This window comes from Phocoena sinus, chromosome X (genome assembly GCF_008692025.1).
Source record: "Phocoena sinus isolate mPhoSin1 chromosome X, mPhoSin1.pri, whole genome shotgun sequence".
NCBI classification, from domain to species: Eukaryota; Metazoa; Chordata; class Mammalia; order Artiodactyla; family Phocoenidae; genus Phocoena; species Phocoena sinus.
Window position 1 is genome coordinate 21,141,059 of NC_045784.1, and position 19,508 is coordinate 21,160,566.

Consider the following 19,508-nt stretch of genomic DNA (forward strand, 5'->3'; position numbering starts at 1 on the left):
CATCAGAAACAGGTACTACACTGTGTATGTTGTTCAGCAAGCGGCTTAAGCGCTGGGGAGCAGTTAATATCAAACTTCCCTAAGAAAATATATCTTTAAAAATAGAAACACAGTGAACAAAAGCCCTAGGTGCTCTAATGTAACTTTCTTGGTTTTCATGTTTTACAAAATTGTCCTAAGTCTCCCTTTGAACCCTTATTAACCCTTATGAAGAAATAACAGTTACATGATGGACTGGCCTTGAAATCTGTGAGCCCTCATTTTGGGAGTTCACAGAAAATGCTACATCACAAAATCCTTCTTTAAAAAAACCTCTTCCCAGGGTCAAACTCCACAGCCAATCAAAACATTGCACCTTTTAACTCGAGGGAAATCGCTAGAGAGAGAGTAGCTCTAAGTAGTATGTCGCTTGGATTTGAGGGTCCAAAGAGAGGTCTCCCCAAGTTCCCGAAGACTTCAGGCCACGGAAAATCCACCACCTATTTGGTGTTTTTGATTCCTTGAGGATACACATTGAGGTGTTTGAGAACCACCTTCCACATTTACTTAAGGAATCATGACCAGTGGTGGAGAAGCTGATGAAATTTGGGATACCAGTAACTGAGATGCAAGGAAGCTCTGAGTGCCCGTTTCCACACTTTCATTATGAAAGGCATGCAGCCCCTTTCCAAGTAAATGTAGCTGCTCCAGGTTCCCACTACCTGAAGAGAAACCCTCACAGCACGCTCCGGAAATGTTTACAATTCATTTAAGATGCACACTATTTCTAAACACATCCCCGAGGAACCCTTTTACTTATTTATTTTGAAATTTTCAAACGAATGGGGAAGTTTGGCTTCCATGTCGTTTTCATTTTTCAAAAACTGACATTAGGCACCAAAATTAGTTGAGGACAGAATCATTCCTTACCTAAAATTTAGAACTTAACAACGGACTCGTCTCAAGCTTTGTGAAGAGAATGCCATTTTTAAATTGTACCACAGGATCTGTATCTTTAGATGAGAATACACCTAAAAGATAAAAGCCCATCCCCTCCTCCCAAGGCACAAAAACACAGCATAGCCCAAGCAGCCCGTTTCCTACCCAGCCAATACAATAATGCTTTGTAAGCTGAGAGCAGCGCTCGGTTACAGAAGCTAAGTATAAACAGCTGAGAAGGATTAGGCGGTAGCTCTATTCTCATTTACATGAAAATCCTCTAAGCATCGCTTTCCTCGGTGGCTGCGGGCGCATAAAAGAGTTCCTCGCTGAAACTCTTTTGTGCCATAGCCACGCATACATTTGCATCCTTTGTCTTTACTTACCAGTCGAGGCTGTGGGCATGTGTGCTCGATTTCCTCCATGGTTTCTGAGGGAGGCTCATTGGAAAGGGATTTTGGGATACCTGTTTCTGACTCAGCATCAGTGGTAAGTACTGGCATGGCCAGTGAATGCTGCCTCCAGTTCTACACCCTCTGAGAGTCTCCTCCTAGGCAGAGAATGTTTTCTTTGTCACGTATTTTTCTCTTCCTCACCCATCCCCCTTCTTCGTCCCTTCTTTCTGTCTTCCCAGGGGGAAGTAAAGAGGTTATCCTCCACCCCCACCACTTTCCTTCTCCAAGAACCCAAGAGGCAAGGCCTCAGTTTATCACTATAACAACCAGACAGCACAGGAGCTGCGGGTGCGGGATACAGTACCTCATTTGCATGGAGCGCGCTGGTTGGCTACTGTCGTAATAGTACCACTCCGCCGGAGAGCGGCCGGGCCCCATTGGCTGGCGGGCCGTGCCCTGGGGGCCCGAACTTGCTGCTTTTGTTTCTCCTGTTTAATTCAGTTGCAAAGGTCCATTCTGGGCTAGGGACCCCGGCTGCACTACCCAGATAAGAAAAAACCGCGTCCTGACATGCCCAGGACGCCTCGAGACAGAACATAGCAGACCTCCACTAAAAAAGACCAAGTCCCTGACATGTTTGCTGTGCTGTAGTCAGAATTTTGCCAAATAGGAGTCACGCTGAAGACAAAACCACTTTTGAGCCCAAACTCCCTGTGCCCACAATTGCCACCTGGCCTCGGAGGGCCTCTCATGGCATTCATTGAGAGCACCTGAGTGTTCACCCCCTTGACTGCAACAAGAGCAATGGCAGATCCTCTGAGGCCTGGTGTAGCCCTGGCGCTAACCCCTGGGGCTGCCCTGAGAGGAACTTCGAAGGAGGTAGATTGTCTTCGAAAACCTGCCTCCCACCTCTGACTGCCCTCTCCAATTACTTCCTCCCTCGGCCATTCCTCCTCCTCCCCAGCTATTCTGAGTTTCCTCAGTGAGGTCTTGCTGTTGTCTGCGCTTCCATACACTGTTCCTTATGCTGGTCTATTATTCCTGTGCTCCCATTTCCTAAGCACCCTGCTCTCAGCCAAATGCTCATGGCAGTCACAGAAACATCACAGATGGGGTATTAAAGATGATGTGCCTTAATGTCTAAATCGTCCAGGAATAACCACCATTTATAAGAGGGCGTTCTGGAGACACACACCCAAAGAAAAGAACTCACAAAGGTATTCGTTCTAGTGAAATATCACACTTTAAATAACATTAATAAAAATCACGGCTTGGGAATTCCCTGGCAGTCCATAGTTAGGACTCCACGCTCTCACTACTGAGGGTCCGGGTTCCATCCCTGGTTGGGGAACTAAAATCCCACAAGCCACGCGTCTTGGCCAAAAAAAAAAAAATCATGGTAATTGCTAGCATTTATTAAGCACAGGCACAGTGCTAGGTACTTTACCTAGATATTGTTTAATCTTCATAACAACCCAAAGAGGTCAATCTTATCATTATCCCCATTTACAGGTGAGAAAAATTGAAATTTACAGTAATTGCTCAGGGCCTCAAACTCATAAGCAGTGGAGCTGGGATTGGAAGGATGCGGGCTTGGCGGGGCAGGGGGGATGCAGCAGGTGTAGTGACAGAAAAAACATCTAGGTAGAAATCCTCTTAAGACAAGTCCCTGGGCTTCTAAGTCTTTCATTTTAATCTATAGCAGTGGTTTTCATCCAAGTATGCTCCAGGACCAGCCACACCAACATCAGCGTCACCCGAGAACTTGTTGGAAATGTAAATTATTCATCCCTCAAGACCTGGCTCAGTAGGTCTGGGATAGGGCCGGAATTTGCATTTCTTTTTATAAAAAATAAATTTACTTATTTTATTTATTTTTGGCTGTACATGATCCGTTGGAAAGCACCTCACCCCCTAACCCCCACTGTGTTCTGGGCCACCGAGCTTGGTTCCTAATTGGTCCTCTAATTCCCTCTCTAGAATGGGATGCTCACCTGTTCCTATTTAGCAGCGTCCTGATGGCTAGTGGGGTCCTTGCAAACCCCTCTTGCCCAAGAGCCTAGACTGTGCCCTTATCTCCCACCTCCAGCCTTTGCTGTGTCAAAGTGGGCAGATGCCCCCTTCTCCCCCCACACCCCATCTCATCGAAACAAGATGCTGTCTCTGCCTGAGCATCTTCATTGTGTCACCTAAATCAGACCTTTAACCATCAGTGACATTATGTGCTAAATCCAAGTCGTACCTGACACATAATCAGCCCAAGTCCTTAAACCTCAAAATTTAGACCTCTAACTGCCTTGAGGGTCAGCTCTATAAGTAACTCCATTCCCACTAATCCTACCCCAGCCTTGTCTTGGCTTCTCATCCCCCTCTCCCCACAGCCGAGTGGTTGACCCTCACAGTCCTAATGGGGAGAAATAAGCTCTTTAAGGCACCACTCTGAGAGGGGTCCTTACCAGATTCACCCACTCTGGGGATCAGAGTCTTGGCTGCTATTGCAACCTGATTCAGGAAATTCTTAATAATACCTGAATGGGTTATTTAAACTTGGGGGCTTTGTAATGCTATTAAGATGATTAAGGGGCTTCCCTGGTGGCGCAGTGGTTGAGAGTCCGCCTGCCAATGCAGGGGACATGGGTTCGTGCCCCGGTCCGGAAAGATCCCACATGCCGCGGAGCGGCTGGGCCCATGAGCCATGGCCGCTAAGCCTGCGCGACCGGAGCCTGTGCTCCGCAATGGGAGAGGCCACAACAGTGAGAGGCCCGCATACAGTTAAAAAAAAAAAGATGATTAAGAATGACCAGTTAGTTACACAATATGGAATTAAGTATTCCATAACCCTCTAGGGGTTATATGGGGGGGTGACTATAAAGGGATAGGAGAAGAGGGGTTACTGAGGTGATGGAATTGTTCTGTATCCTGATTATGGTAATGGTTACACAAATCTAAACACAATGTTAACATTGTTATAAAAAAAAACCTCCATGGAGGACATTTGTCAGTACATGCTACAGCCTTTAGAGTTCATACCCTTTGACCCAGGGCTTTCCCTTGGGAATTTATCCCCAAAGAAACAACCAGAAGCTCACAAATAATTACATACAAAGATGCTAATGCAGACTTATTTACAAGAAGCAAAAAAAAAAAGATACAATTTACAGCAATAGGAGAAGTGGTTAAAATAAAAATTAAATACATCCATATAGTATTATACATGCATTAGGAGTCATGTTTTTGAAGAAAATGTAATGCTAGGGGAACATATTAACATTGTGTCAGGTGAGAAAAGCAGGCCACAGAATACGATTCTGAAAAATAATCCTGATTATGGATTATTTTGAAAATAGAAAGAGCACTGGAGGGAAATACATCAAGATGTTAAGTAACATCTTTAAACGGTGGGATTATGGGGGATTTTGATTTTTTTTATATTTTCAGGTCTGCAACAAGTATTTTAAAATAAGCATCTATTACCCCGATAGGTGGGGAGGAAATGAACATTACCCTTTCTCCCCAAAGGAATCAAGGGCTGGATACGGGGTGGGGATGAGGCAGGCAGAGGTTAGCATGTGAGAGAATAGAAAGGTGCAGGGGCTCAGTGGAGGAAAAAGAAAGCTGAAACTGGGGGAGTCCTATCTCCAGTTAGCAGAAGCAGAGGGAACGTGTTGGAGGCAGGCTGCTCAGAAAATCCCCAGGGAACTTCTGGGGACAGGGCTCTTGAGTCTTGTAACCTCTACAAGTAGGGCACGGCTTCATGAGAACTTGTTAGATCAGCGCTGCCCCTCACAAGCACCACCATCTTTCTTTCTACCGTTTATCAAGTATCTTCCGCTCTGAGTACTATGCTAGGTACTTACCGTGTGCTACCTGTAACCCCCTCAACAGCTGATCAGATGAGGAAACCGAGTCATAGGGACCTTTGCTTCAGCTTGGAAGAGACCTACAAATGATATCATTCTTCCCCCAAGCGGTCTTCACTTCAACATCAAATTATTGGGAATACTCTTCCCAAATATCTGCAGGGAAGAACTAAAATAATAGAGCAGGAACTGAGCTTTCCCTGATCCCCTCAGGCCTTACCATTGTCATCAACACCTGCCCGCTGGCTGCCAACGGCCAGCACCTGCATCTCTGCCTGAGGGCTTTCTCAGGCCACCGAAAGCCCTGCCCCCTCTCTCCAACAATACCGTTGAGACAGAGCTGACGGGCCAGAAAAGGTACAGCCCACACCAAGAGCTCTCAAGCAATGACTGAGAGGAGTGAATGTACAAATACCGCACTGCCCTCAGTCCTCAAGTGGGATCATTGAATCTACGCTGTTCAACACTGACTCCCAGAGTTCCCCAGTGGGATTAAGTTCAATTTCCCATGATGGTAGCTGGCTTGACAGAGCGCCCCGAATTGTATTGGCTGCCTTCTTTTCTTTGTCTCGCTTGCCCACACTCCTGTGGGTGTTTCCTGGACTCACCTCCCAAATTAACTTGAACTTGAATTCTTGTCTCAGGGTCTGCATCTGGAGGATCTCCAACTAATACCATTTCAGTGCCCCATCATAAAGTTCTAATATGATCTATTTCTTATGGCAAATACCTTTCATGTCCTCATCACACGTGGATAAAAATGTCATAACATCGTATATCTGTTTATTTTTTTAAAAGCAGGCATTACATTTAAGCTTTCTCTCTCTTTTTTTTTTTTTCACCGTACGCGGGCCTCTCACTGTTGTAGCCTCTCCCTTTGTGGAGCACAGGCTCCAGACGCGCAGACTCAGCTGCCATGACTCACGGGCCCAGCCGCTCCGCGGCATGTGAGATCTTCCCGGACGGGGGCACGAACCCGTGTCCCCTGCATCAGCAGGCGGACTCTCAACCACTGCGCCACCAGGGAAGCCCCGTACTGAAAATTTTAAGTTATTTACTTCTAGTTTGCATGTCCCTACATACTTTATACTGCTCTTAATATTTATCAAGAAGTCCGTATGTAAACCTCGTCATTCCAAATCCTTTCCCGTTACCAGCACTCCTGAGTCCGCTATTTCTTCCATGTTTCCTTTTTCTTTTTATTCTTTTTCCTCACCGCCTCAGGTTTACCAGATAAGGAATTTATTACAAAGAAGGAAAGGACGTGGAAAGAACAAGACAAAGATGACAAAGGTTTCCCGGAAACCACTGACCTTCTATGGAATTCTTTTAATTTTCTGGCTCTATTTTGAGCCAGTTCCCCAGTTTTCTACACGTGGCTTATTATGGTTTGGGCCTAAAACCTGACACAGTCCAGAAAAAAAGTTCACCATCTAAGTAATGAAACCCATGAATAAGTCCTTTTCACCCACTCCAGGGAAATTATCATAATAAAAATTTTTTTCAGGGTAAAGCATTTCACCCCTCACTTAGTTCTTTTACACATTGAATTATATCATAATAGTGTTCTGGGATTGATAAGTTTTAATACTGAAAGTTTTCAAATGAGTAAACAGGTTCAGAGAGGTTAAGTAACTTGAGCAAGATCACAGAGTAAGTGGCAGAAGTGTCACTTGAATCCAGGTCTCCTGAATCAAAGTTCAACTCTGTTTTCCACCAAACTACACTGCCTCACTTAGATTTTCCTTGTTAACAAGGTTGATGAGCTAACTCATGAGTATCTCATCATCCAAAATAACCACTCCACCCCTTTTCTATTGAACTCACGTAACATGAAGCACACTTCATTTGTATTCGTTCAGTTCATTTCATGTTTCTGAAACCACGGACCTGGACTCATTGTAGGTGCTTGAGTTTACTTACGACAGAAAGTCAAACACATGCATTGCCAAATTCACCAGTGAGTCAAGAGTGAGGCTGATACAGGTCCATGACCCATAAAGGCCATTAGGGGTAAAAATAATGATTGGACATAAAAAGCAGTCAGTTTCAAAACTTTTTTTGAAAAACAAAATCAAGAAGATAGAAAGTGCTTTATTTTATTCTTGACATGGATTTTCTTCTTTTACCAGCTTCTAGAATAACCAAAAAAGAATCGACTTTTCCTCATCCATCTGACCAACATTTACTGAGTCTGTTACACACAGTTTTAAGGTGCTGGGGAGCTACTGCACAGACACAACATGACAAAACTACTGCATGAATGAAAATGCCATTCACAAAATGTCACCTTACATCTTTATATATATATATATATATTTTTTTTTTTTTTTTTGCGGTACGCGGGCCTCTCACTGTTGTGGCCTCTCCCGTTGCGGAGCACAGGCTCCAGACGCGCAGGCTCAGCGGCCATGGCTCACGGGCCCAGCCGCTCCACGGCATGTGGGATCCTCCCAGACCGGCGCACGAACCCATGTCCCCTGCATCGGCAGGTGGACTCTCAACCACTGCGCCACCAGGGAAGCCCTACATCTTGTATTTTAAAGAAATGAATATTTGACATAAGTCAGAGAGATGAGCAGGAAGGAGCTTCAGTTCTTAGCACTCAAAGACACCATGCCACAATGGTTGTACCTGTGTTTGAGAAGGTCCTAAAAGAGATACGTTATTTTTATCAAAATGAGATGTATTTATCTAAACACTGATGTAAAATCACTTGTAAATATGATATATTTTGTTTTGCTATAGCAAAACAGATGATAGCAGCTTTTTTGCATATTTAGCTAGAATAAATCATTCTTACTGACATTAGCAGCTGTGTAGTTAGTAAAGAATTACTGTTGCTATTACTTGGTGGTATTTATAAACACTTTTATTTTCTAAGTGCTTTACAATCACTTATTGTCTAATTAATATCTAATCATCTGTTTACAAGTAATAATCACACATGTAGAGCAGTTTAATCAAAACTTCGAATGCAGCCGCCATCATACTCAAGAATGTTGTGTCAATTTTTGTCCCTCCTTGATGCAATTTGGGTCCAGACATACCACCAAAACAGATAACACAACAGAAAAAAAAATGAATAAAAAAAAAAAAAAAAATGAATAAAGATTCCTCACTTGGATTTGAGCATAATTTGGAATCACAGCTTTTGCATGACAATTATCTGAATGTCAGTGGATAAGAATATAGGTAATTTTCAACACTTAAGTGCTCAATTACACAGACGTATAAAAATTTTAATTTATTTAAGTGACAAAATTGGATGATAGTTTATAGTAAGTATTCAAGGGCAGACACCAATTTAACATTGGAACTGTTATCACAATCGCCGTTCCAGTGATTTTCGTAAGAGATCAAATGTAGCAAAGGTGGTTGGAGACCTTCGAGGTTAATCTAACCAGATTCACATGTAGACCAAGCTATGGCCAGTACAAACACCTGCCACTTTTAATTATCCAATATAAGTGGATGTACTGCTGTCTCTCTCGAGTCTCCCCAAGTGTTCCATGAAAGGATTTTTTAAGCAGGTAAATATGCATACTAATCCAGCTTTTTCCCCTAGGATAAATTTTCCTACAAGTAGAATTGCTGAGTCAGAGGACTTGCATTTTTAAGGCTTTATATACATATTTTTTGGATGCTATTGTCAAATTGTCCTCCAGAATAGTTGACCAAATCACCACTTCTCCTGATAATTCCCAAGGGCTGTCTTTCTTGGTTATTGATCTGCCATTACCAGCTTTCTTCCTTCTTGCTTTCCCACCAGGCAGTTTCTCAGTACTGCAGCAAATACTGCAGGGTCTTGAGGATTGTGTCAGGGGCCTTCTGAACGTGCTACAAATGTGCTTGACTGACAAGTGAAGAATCAAGACCATCCAATGCCAGAACAGATAAATTCATTTACAAGTAAACTATTATTACAATCCTTGGACTTTATACGAATTGATTTGAATGGCCTGGACTCCAAAGCGAAATCATCATCTTGCAAAATCTGTCCTTGGTATCTTTGAAAGCTCAAAGAGAGATTTGGTTTAATCTTCTGTATTAGTTTCCTATTGCTGCTGTAACAATTTACCTCAAATGTAGTGGCTTAAAACAACACACATTTATTATCTTAAAGTTCTGGAGGCCAGAAGTCTGAAAGGGATCTCAGTGGACTAAAACCAATGTATCAGCAAGATTGCATTTCTTCTGGAGCCTCTAGAGGAGGCTTTTTCCAGCTGCTAGAGCTGCCTGCATTGCGTGGCTCACAACCCTCTTCCTTCCGTCTCAAGAACAGCAATTGCACCACTCCAGCCTCTGCTTCAGGAGTTGTATCTTCTCTAACGCTCCTGCCTGCCTCTTTCTCTCGAAAAGACCCTTGTGATGACACTGGGCCCACCTGGGTAATCCAGGATACTCACTCCCATTGCAAGATCTTGAATCTAATTACATCTGTAAAATCCCTTTTGCCATGTAAAGCAACATATTTCCCAGGTTCTGGGAATTAGGATGTGGACATATTTGTGGGGGGGCATTATTCTGAATACCACACCTTCCTTAGCATGAGCTGGACCTGGTATCTCATCTCCAGATATTCGAACAATACATTCTCTGTAATTTTAATACTTCGTAATTTGTGAAAGCCTACTCTGTGTCAAGCACAGGCACTATGCCAGGTTTGCAGAAAAGAATCCGTGATTAGAGAGGTTAAGTAATTTACCCAAAGTCATGGAGCTGGTCAATGGCAGAGCTGAGTTTCAAACTCAGGTCTGTTGGACTTCAAAGCCCCTGCTCATCATATGTTGCCTCTGCAGCTCATTTCCCATACCCTGCTTGGCTTGCTCTCTTTGGAGAGCCTTCTTGTCGAAAGCTTTTCATTTAGTTTGACATTAAATAATACAACCTAGCTAGGTAAAACCTTTTATTAAGCCCCTATAAATCTCATATTTGACTCATTCGGTAGGTACCAATGGAGGATGTCATCTTGAAACACGCATTCAAGTTGTCTTCACATCCTCTAATAAATCTTCCAAAAAGTAGCATCAGATGGGCTCTTCCTCCATCATACAAGCAGAAGTAGACTCAGCAGGTTATCTTCTCTGTGAGTGAAATGTAAATCTCTGAATAATATCAGGTAGTGCTGGTGAGAACTGATCTTTCCAAAGGCCCCCAAGTATATCAGATATCTTATTCTTGAAAAAAGAGAGCCTAACACTTTAGGGGTATAAGTTCATGTCTTAATAAAGTTTCTCATTGTCTCTGCTTCACTCCACAAGGTTCTCAGCCTTGGTTGTACATTAGAATCACCTGGCGGCGGGCCTTTCAAACCCCCTGAGGCTACATTCCCACTCTCTAGATATTCTGGCCTAATTGGCCTTGGGAACAGTATCAGAACTTTTAAAATTACAAAACCAAAAAGAAGAGTTGAGAACCCCTATGGTGAAGGAGATATGGTGAGAGACTTTACTAAGACATGGGTCTTGACCCCAGAGCTATTAGGCTCTCTTTTTTCCAAGAATCTCTATTTTGTTTACATTGAAAGAAATAAGCCCTATTAATGTATGCGTCCCACGAAGCTGACTATGTGAAAACCATTATGTCTAAAAGCAATCATGTTAAACCTAGTCTACTTACCTGCCGGATGACAGGCTATGTTGAATGACTGATTCACTAATGGTGCTTGAGAATAACTATATACAGTCAGTGTGCTTCCACAGAAGCCCATCTTTGCTACAAGAATAAATTCTCTTGAGTAAGCAACTAAGCAAGCATGGAATAAGCACTTTCAAAGAAAAATAATCCTTTATTTCTGCAAAATAGTCTGGATAACCTCACCACACCATTCAACCATAAGAACTTAATAGGAGCAAAACCATTAGCATTAAACCATGGCAGTCCCTAGCACATATAACACCACCATTGCTCAAAACATTTTTGGAGTAATTCTTTTGAAATTTTCATCGTGGCAGCTTTATAAGGCCACTTATGAAAAGCAATTATATTGGAATTTTTGGATCCAAAGACGTATTAACCAGATTCATCATTCACCTATCAAACTATCAATCAATAACCCTCAATGATGACTGTGCCCTCTGATGATATCCCATAAGAACAGAGGGGTGGTTTACTCTGGCAAAAAATTCCTGAAGGGCTAGGGATCTTAAGTGAGGAAGGTGACCCAAAGCTAGGCTCTGAAGTCATGTTTTTTAACACCTTTATTGGAGTATAATTGCTTTACAATGTTGTGCTAGTTTCTGCTGTATAACAAAGTGAATCAGCTATACATATACATATATCCCCAAATCTCCTCCCTCTTGCGTCTCCCTCCCACCCTCCTTATCCCACGCCTCTAGGTGGTCACAAAGCACTGAGCTGATCTCCCTGTGCTATGCGGCTGCTTCCCACTAGCTATCTATTTTACGTTTGGTAGTATATGTGGCATAAGTGGCATAAGTCTATGCCACTCTCTCACTTCGTCCCAGCTTGCCCTTCCCCCTCCCCATGTCCTCAAGTCCATTGTCTACATCTGCGTCTTTATTCCTGTCCTACCCTGAAGTCAATTCTTGTAGAGCATATGTCCTCAAACTTTAATGTGCGTAAGAATCACCTGGAGAACTTGTTAAACTAGTTTGTTGAGCCCCATTCCCAGAGACTCTAATTCAGTAGGCCTGGGTAGGGCGAGTCAATTTGATGTTCCATCAGCTCACAGGTATTGCCTGAGGCCCACATTTTAAGTAACACTGTTGTAGGGTGAAACTGAAGATAAAAATACTCATGTGAGGGACTTACCTGGTGGCACAGTGGTTAAGAATCCGCCTGCCAATACTAGGAGATACGGGTTCGAGCCCTGGTTCAGAAAGATCCCACATGCCGCGGAGCAACTAAGCCTGTGCGCCACAACTACTCAGCCTGTGCTCTAGAGCCCACAAGCCACAACTACTGAAGCCCACATGCCTAGAGCTCATGCTCCGAAACAAGATAAGCCACCACAGTGAGAAGCCCGTGCACCACAATGAAGACACAATGCAGCCAAAAATAAGTCAATTTTCAAAAATCATTTAAAAAATACTCATGTGAACATGTAAGTTCTATTATCCTTTTTTAAAAGGATAGAAATTATCAAAAAGACTCAGGAACCAACTTGGAGAGACTCCTGCCAACCAAAGATGAAAAGGGAAGCATCCAAAGGGTAAGAACTGCAATGGATTGAAATCCACCACGTACGTTTAAATCCATGAGTTCCTAATACTACCAAAAGAAAAAAGTCCCAAACAAACCCAAAACCTCAGTTGTCTGCATTGGAAAATTCAAGGGAACAAATGCATTATTTTGAAAACTGGGAACTGGAGGGAAAGAATTAAGCATGTATCTTACCTTTCCTCTACAAACTGTACCTCTGGGTGACCAAATAATAAGGAAGGAGACAAAAAAAAAATAAGGAAGGAGAAGTGTATCATTGTAGAATGAGTAATGAAGAAGGTAATGAAAAAAGCAATGAATGAGACTAGCCATATATTATAATGCCAAGTGAATGACTGGATCTAGACATTGAGCATCAACAGCTGCTAACATGACAAAAACACAATCCCAAATGTTATATGCTCCTGATAGAGGTACATGCACCACCTATGAAGCAGTTTGCCAAGTAAATAGAACCTGGCTGTGACCACACCTCTTGATCCAAGACCAATTTACGGGAAATACAGAAGGGATAAAGGAGTATGCTAACGGCACAGGGATGCAATCAACAAAATCCAAATTGTGGGGCGCTCTATAGGACAAACCCAGTTTGTACAATCAAAAAATTGAAAGAGGCAGTGCGCTGGGCACTCCCGCGGCTCCGTCTCCTGCTACAGCGGTGTGTGGACAGAACAGACCCAGGGGCGCCCCTCGCTCCCGCCTCTGACCACCTCCAACCTGTGTTCCACTCGCAACCTTTGGAACCAGCCGCTCAGCTGTCCTCGGCCACCGGGACCGCCAACACCATATTTTGAGCTTAACTCCGTATTAGCGATCCACCACGAGCTCCCAGATTCGTCAGAATGATTCCACCGAGGTGGAGGCGGCCGTCAACCTACTGGTCAACATGCATCTGCCGGCCTCCCGCACCTACCTCTCTCTGGGCTCCTATTTCCACCACCACGACGCGACTCTGGAGGGCCTGGGCCACTTTTTCCGCGAAGTGCCCGAGGGGAAGCGTGAGGACGCCCAGCGCGGCAGCCGCGCCCTCTTCTAGGACGTGCAGAAGCGTCTCAGGATGAGTGGGGTGAAACCCAGGACGCTGGGGAAGCCGCCGTGCTCGCGGAGAACCTGAACCAGGCCCTTGTAGACCTGCACGCCCTGGGCTCTGCCCGCGCAGAACCCCGCCTCTGTGACTTCCCGGAGAACCGCCTCCTAGATGAGCAGGTGAAACTCATCCAGAAGGTGGGAACTCATCCCACCTGACCAACCTCCGCAGGCCGGCTGGTCCCCAGGGGGGGCTGGGCGAGGCCCTCGTCGAAAGGCTCACCCTCCAGCACGAGTAGGAGCGTCCGGAGCCCAGTGGCCTTTGAGGAGCCCCTCTGGCGTCAGGGCTTCTGCTTGAAGCCCCGCTCTGCAGCCACTAGGCAGCTTTTAATCACCCTGGAGCTCTCTCCCAAGCCTTGGACCAAATGGAAACAATAAAGCTTTTTGCAGAAAAAAAAAATTGAAAGAAACCATATCTAGAAGACATAGAAATCAATTGAAATATAGACTATATTATTAGGATCCTAATTCAAAACACTGTAAAAAAATTACAAGGTTTATGAAACAACTAGAAATTTGAACAGTTTCTGGATGCTATAAAAGAATCATTATTAATTTGTTTAGGTATGAAAATGATATTGTGTTCATGTTTTAAAAAGCTTTATTTTAGAAATATACACTAAAGTATTTGCAGATGAAATATATCATGTGGGTGTGAGGAGTGGATAGGACTCTAGATGAGTAGTTCTCAACTGGGTGCAATTTTGCCCCCCAAGGTACATTTAGGATGTCTGGAGACATTTTTGGTTGTCGCGTCATGCGGGGTGCTGCTCCAGGCATGTAGTGGGTGGAGGCCATGGTTGCTGCTAAACATCCTACAATGCACAAGAACAGCCCTCCACTGTGGGGGAATAGCTCTGCCCTGGCACCCTGATGACCTTGAACCTCTCCATGTAGTTCACACCGGTAAAGACTTGAACTGCAGCTCATCTGAGTGTTGGCAGAATGCCCTGTGATCTTCCTGGAACATGAGAGATGGGAGGCCTGTTAGGAGCCGCTCTGAGCCCATCTCCCACTCCCTCCCTACGTCCTCTGAGAGGCTGTCATGAGAGTTTCTAATGCCTCCTCGGTTCTATTGACTATGGAGCTTCCTGCCCTGCCCTCCTCACTGTAGAGCTGAAGAGTAGAAAACCAGTTAGTTGCCATTTACAATGGGCTCCTCATCAATGGGAGTTGAGGTCATCTGGCCTCTTTTGTTTCCATGTTGTCCTTTTCGATATGTGCGACAAGGACTACAGGAAGCTGGCTACATTTCTTTCACATCTACGCAAGTAATAAACTGGGGGCTTCCCTGGTGGCGCAGTGGTTAAGAATCCGCCTGCTAACGCAGGAGACATGGATTCAAACCCTGGCCCAGGAAGATCTCACATGCCGTGGAGCAACTAAGTCTGTGCACCACAACTACTGAGCCTGCGCTCTAGAGCTCTTGTGCCACAACTACTGAGCCCATGTGCTACAACTACTGAAGCCCACGTGCCTAGAGCCCATGCTCCTCAACAAGAGAAGCCACTGCAATGAGAAGCCCATGCACCGCAACCAGGCAAAGCCCGCGAGCAGCAATAAACCCAACGCAGCCAAAAATTTAAAAATTAAAAATTAAAAAAAAACTGTCTGAAACCAAAAGCAACTCAACGTACTTTTACCAGTCAAATCAGTCAGACCTTGGCTAGGGTCTTGCTTTGTCTTGTGTGTGGACTGGACACATGTAACAAATAATTATCCAGCCCAAAATGTCTATGGCAATGTTGAAAAGCTCTAGATGAAACAATATTATTGGTCATGAGTTGATCATTGTTGACGCTAGGTGATGCGTACATGAACAGCACAAATGGGAAGGAACTGTTTTGTCTAATTTTGCGTGTGTTTGAATCTCTCCATAATAAAAGTATTTTTTGAAAAGATAAAAATTGGTCACTGCTTTCTTAGCTGTCTAGCACTTTAAATGCCTATACTGAGGCAATGTGTATAAATGCACAAACTTTGCCGTCAGACTTCTAGCTCCACTGCTAAATTACAAACTGTGTGTTCTTCAGCAAATTACTCGGCATCTTTCGGCCTCAGTTTCCTCACCATAAAATAAGGCTAATGATGTCCCTGAGGATTTTGTACAGAATAAATATGTGTTTAGCTGAGTGCCTTAAATAAATACCTTTATTAGACTTTCTTCCTTTGTTCTTTTTGTCTGCTACTTTTCAATACAGAAACGCAAGGAGCCCTTCTTGTCATCTGGACAAGAAATTTTGACCCAGTCAACTTCTTTTCATATTACTCCCTGGAAAATGTAGATGGCCTGGTACGTTTGGTTCCAAGGGTTTAAAACAGCAAACCCTGGAGGGATCCAGGGAATGAGGGGTGAGAAGAAACATGTGTAGTTAACTCAGTAGTTTTCAATCCAGGGTGATTTAGCCCCACAGGGGATATTTAACAATGTCTAGGGACATTTTTGGTTGTCACAACCTGGGTAGAGGGGTGCTACTGGCATCTACTGGTTAGAGACCAGGGATGCTGCTAAATATCCTACTATAGGCGCAGGATTGCTCCCCGCAATAAAGAATTATCTGGCCCCAAATACCAGTAGTACCAAGGCTGAGAAACCCTGGGCTAATGTGACTAAAACTCCTAGATGAAGCTTTTCCTAGATAATTAACTTTGCCTTTCTTTGTTCTTCTTAACCGACGCATACAGGTTATTAAAGGCATGCTCAGGAGAAATCATTCAAAATGTGATTACTCTATCTCTGTGGCCGTAATTTGTTATTCATTTCTTTATGAGAAAAAAATCTGAGTAGTGTTCTGATTTTTTTGCTGTTGAGTTTCAAACAGCAAACTTGAAGCATGCACTGATTACCTTTTTAATTAATACACTGTGAAGGCAGAGCATCACTTCGTTAACTACTGGGAAGGATGTACCATCTCCCAACAGCTTGGTAGTCTTTATTCCCAACTGTTATGCCAATGGGGGAGGATTGGGATGAAGAGGTTTCAGACACTGCTCCCCAAACAGATACATTTCTCTTGTTAAAATTGCCCAGCTGGGCTTACCTGGTGGCGCAGTGGTTGAGAGTCTGCCTGCCGATGCAGGAGACACGGGTTCGTGCCCCGGTCCGGGAAGATCCCACATGCCGCGGAGCGGCTGGACCCGTGAGCCATGGCCGCTGAGCCTGCGTGTCCAGTGCCTGTGCTCCGCAACGGGAGAGGCCACAACAGTGAGAGGCCCACGTACCACACACACACAAAAAATTGCCCAGCTAAGGGGGCTTCCCTGGTGGCGCAGTGGTTAAGAATCGCCTGCCAATGCAGGGGACACAGGTTTGATCCCTGGCCTGGGAAGATCCCACATGCCGTGGAGCAACTAAGCCCGTGTGCCACAACTACTGAGCCCACGTGCCACAACTCCTGAAGCCCGTGAAGCTAGAGCCTGTGCTCTGCAACAAGAGAAGCCACCACAATGAGAAGCCCGTGCACCGCAACAAAGAGTAGCCCCTGCTCGCCACAACCAGAGAAAAGCCCACGCGCAGCAACAAAGACCCAATGCAGCCAAAAATAAAATAAATTTTAAAAAATAAATTAATTAAAAAAAAATTGCCCAGCTAGGTTTAGATGACCCCTGCCTAGCATGTCATTATTAAATAGAAAACATGGTGGGTAATTCCCCTCTCCCCTCCATCCCTTCTAAAGTCAGGATACTTGAGGTCAAGACCATAGTACCACAGGCACTGAAGGAAAGAGTCAGGTAAATGGTGGTAACTGTGTATTCAACTGGCAAACAATGGTAAGGCTGCTTCTGTGAGATGTGTTGTGTGTTGGGGTGTGGGGAGCGAAGAGTGGAGTAAAAATGTTTAAGGTAAAAAGTGGGGGGAAATCTGTACACGTGGTGGAATGGCTTAAGCATCTATGATGTGGTTCCTATTTCCTGATTTCTCCCTCACCCCACCCCATGTGTTCTATGAAAACTGCCCCACTCCACAGCCCAGGGAACTGGGTTAGGACACCCAATTAAGAGAGCCAAGCCATGGCCTACTCAGTGGTTTCTGAGATCCTCAGATTCCCTCTTTCAGGAATTAGAACTAAGAGGTGGAGATTGGGGACTTCCCTGGTGGTCCAGTGGTTAAGACTCTGCACTTCCACTGCAGGGGGCTCAGGTTCAATCCCTGGTCTAAGATCCCGCATGCCACACTGAGCAGCCAAAAAAAAAAAGTGGACACTAAGTGGGTCAGGAGCTGAGCTGTGGGCAGAGCAGCAGAGTAAATATGTCCACAGACGACCCCTCCTGACAGCTTCTCAAGCTGCCCTAGTTCCTGTCCTTGCTAAGGCCTGCTTTTCAGCTTTCTGTGGTTTCTATTAAAGAGCCCTTTGCATTCCTCCCTACTGAAAAAGCTAGCTTAGTGGGTGATGTTCCTTACAATCCAATCATCTATGTCTGAGACAGATGTGTCCACATCAGCACCAAGAAATGAGACTAACATGAGAAATGAAGCTGACAGCTGTCTAACACTGAAAGGCCACTTAGCAGTCATTTGAGCTTCATGCCTAGGAGGGTCAAGGGACGACACTCGGCCCCAGAGACCAGCTCCCAGTAAATTCCCTGTCTCAGAAATCCTATAAGCAGTTCTAGATATACCACATTTTTGATACTTTCATATACAGTCTTATAACTCATTTTGTGTTATTATATTGAATTATTATTGATCTCATCATGTGACCTAATCCTCATCTGTAACCTTGATACCTATCTCTCATTTTGTCAATTAATTCACCAACCAGACTTGGGAAGATCAGTTCATATCCCAAGGGTCTGTCCACTTTCTCACAGCATCCTCAACCCACTCAGACTGACTTCTGCCTCCACCACTCCACTAAAACTGAGTTATGTTTCCATGTGTTTCTTAGATGCACAGAAGGATCCTTTACAGTAGTGGTTCTTGCTTAGGAGAGATTTTGTGCCCCCCCCCCGCCCCAAGGTGATTTTTCAGTGTCTGTTTTGATTGTCACAAGTGGGAGGGTACTACTGGCATCTGGTGGGTAGAGACCAGGGATGGTGCTATACATCCTAAAATGCACAGGAAAACCACACACAACAAAGAATTATCCATCCCCAAATGTCAAAAATGCCAAAGTTGAGAGACCTTGTTTTAGGGCAAAGATGGGTCTTTGAGAGGTATAGTACAATTCAAAATGGGCAAAGACTTTGAGTAGACATTTCTCCAAAGAAGATATACAAATGGCTAATGAGCACATTAAAAAATGCTCAGCATCATTAGCCAATAGGGAAATGCAAATCAAAACCACAGTGAGATACCACTTCACACCCACTATAATGGCTATAATTTTCTTAACGGAAAATAACAAGTATTGGTGAGTATATGGAGAAATTGGAACCCTCACACATTGCTGGTGGGAATGTAAAATGGTGCAGCCTCTTTGGAAAACAGATTGAAAGTTCCTCAAAAAGTTAAAAGTAGAGTTACCATTTGAGCTAGCAATTCCACTCCTAGGTATATACCCAAGAGAATTGAAAACATGTCCACAAAAAAACTTGTATTCGAATGTCATAGCAGCATTATTCACAATAACCAAGAAGTGAAAACAACCCAAATGTCCATTGACTGATGAATAGAGAAACAAATGGTTGTATATCCATACAATGGAATATTATTTGGCCACAAAAACAGAATGGAGTACCGATACATGCTACAACATGACTGAACCTTGAAAACAGATGCTAATGGGACTTCCTTGGTGGTGCAGTGGTTAAGAATCCACCTGCCAAAAAAAAAAAAAAAAAAAAAAAAAGAATCCACCTGCCAATGCAGGGGACACGGGGTCGATCCCTGGTCTGGGAAGATCCCACATGCTGCGGAGCAGCTAAGCCCAGGCACCACAACAACAGAGCCTGCCCTCTAGACCCCGTGAGTCACAACTACTAAGCCCATGCGCCACAATTACTGAAGCCCACCTGCCTAGAGCCCGTGCTCTGCAACAAGAGAAGCCACCACAATGAGAAGCTGCGCAACGCAGCAAAGAATAGCCCCTGCTCGCCGCACATAGAGAAAGCCCGCGTG

General features: G+C 44.3%; 1 protein-coding gene and 1 pseudogene across 1 annotated transcript in view; one reads left to right on the plus strand and one right to left on the minus strand.

The window, feature by feature from the left end:
- PCYT1B (phosphate cytidylyltransferase 1, choline, beta) overlaps positions 1 to 1,650 on the minus strand; it is a 141,925-nt gene extending 140,275 nt beyond the window's left edge. Inside the window, exon 1 of the mRNA XM_032619158.1 lies at positions 1,305 to 1,650. Coding sequence (XP_032475049.1) covers positions 1,305 to 1,421 — 117 coding nt within the window. The 5' untranslated portion in view covers positions 1,422 to 1,650. The remainder of the gene's footprint in view (positions 1 to 1,304) is intronic.
- A 10,981-nt stretch (positions 1,651 to 12,631) lies between these two features.
- LOC116747822 lies at positions 12,632 to 13,686 on the plus strand (annotated as a pseudogene).
- The last annotated feature ends 5,822 nt before the right edge of the window (positions 13,687 to 19,508 follow it).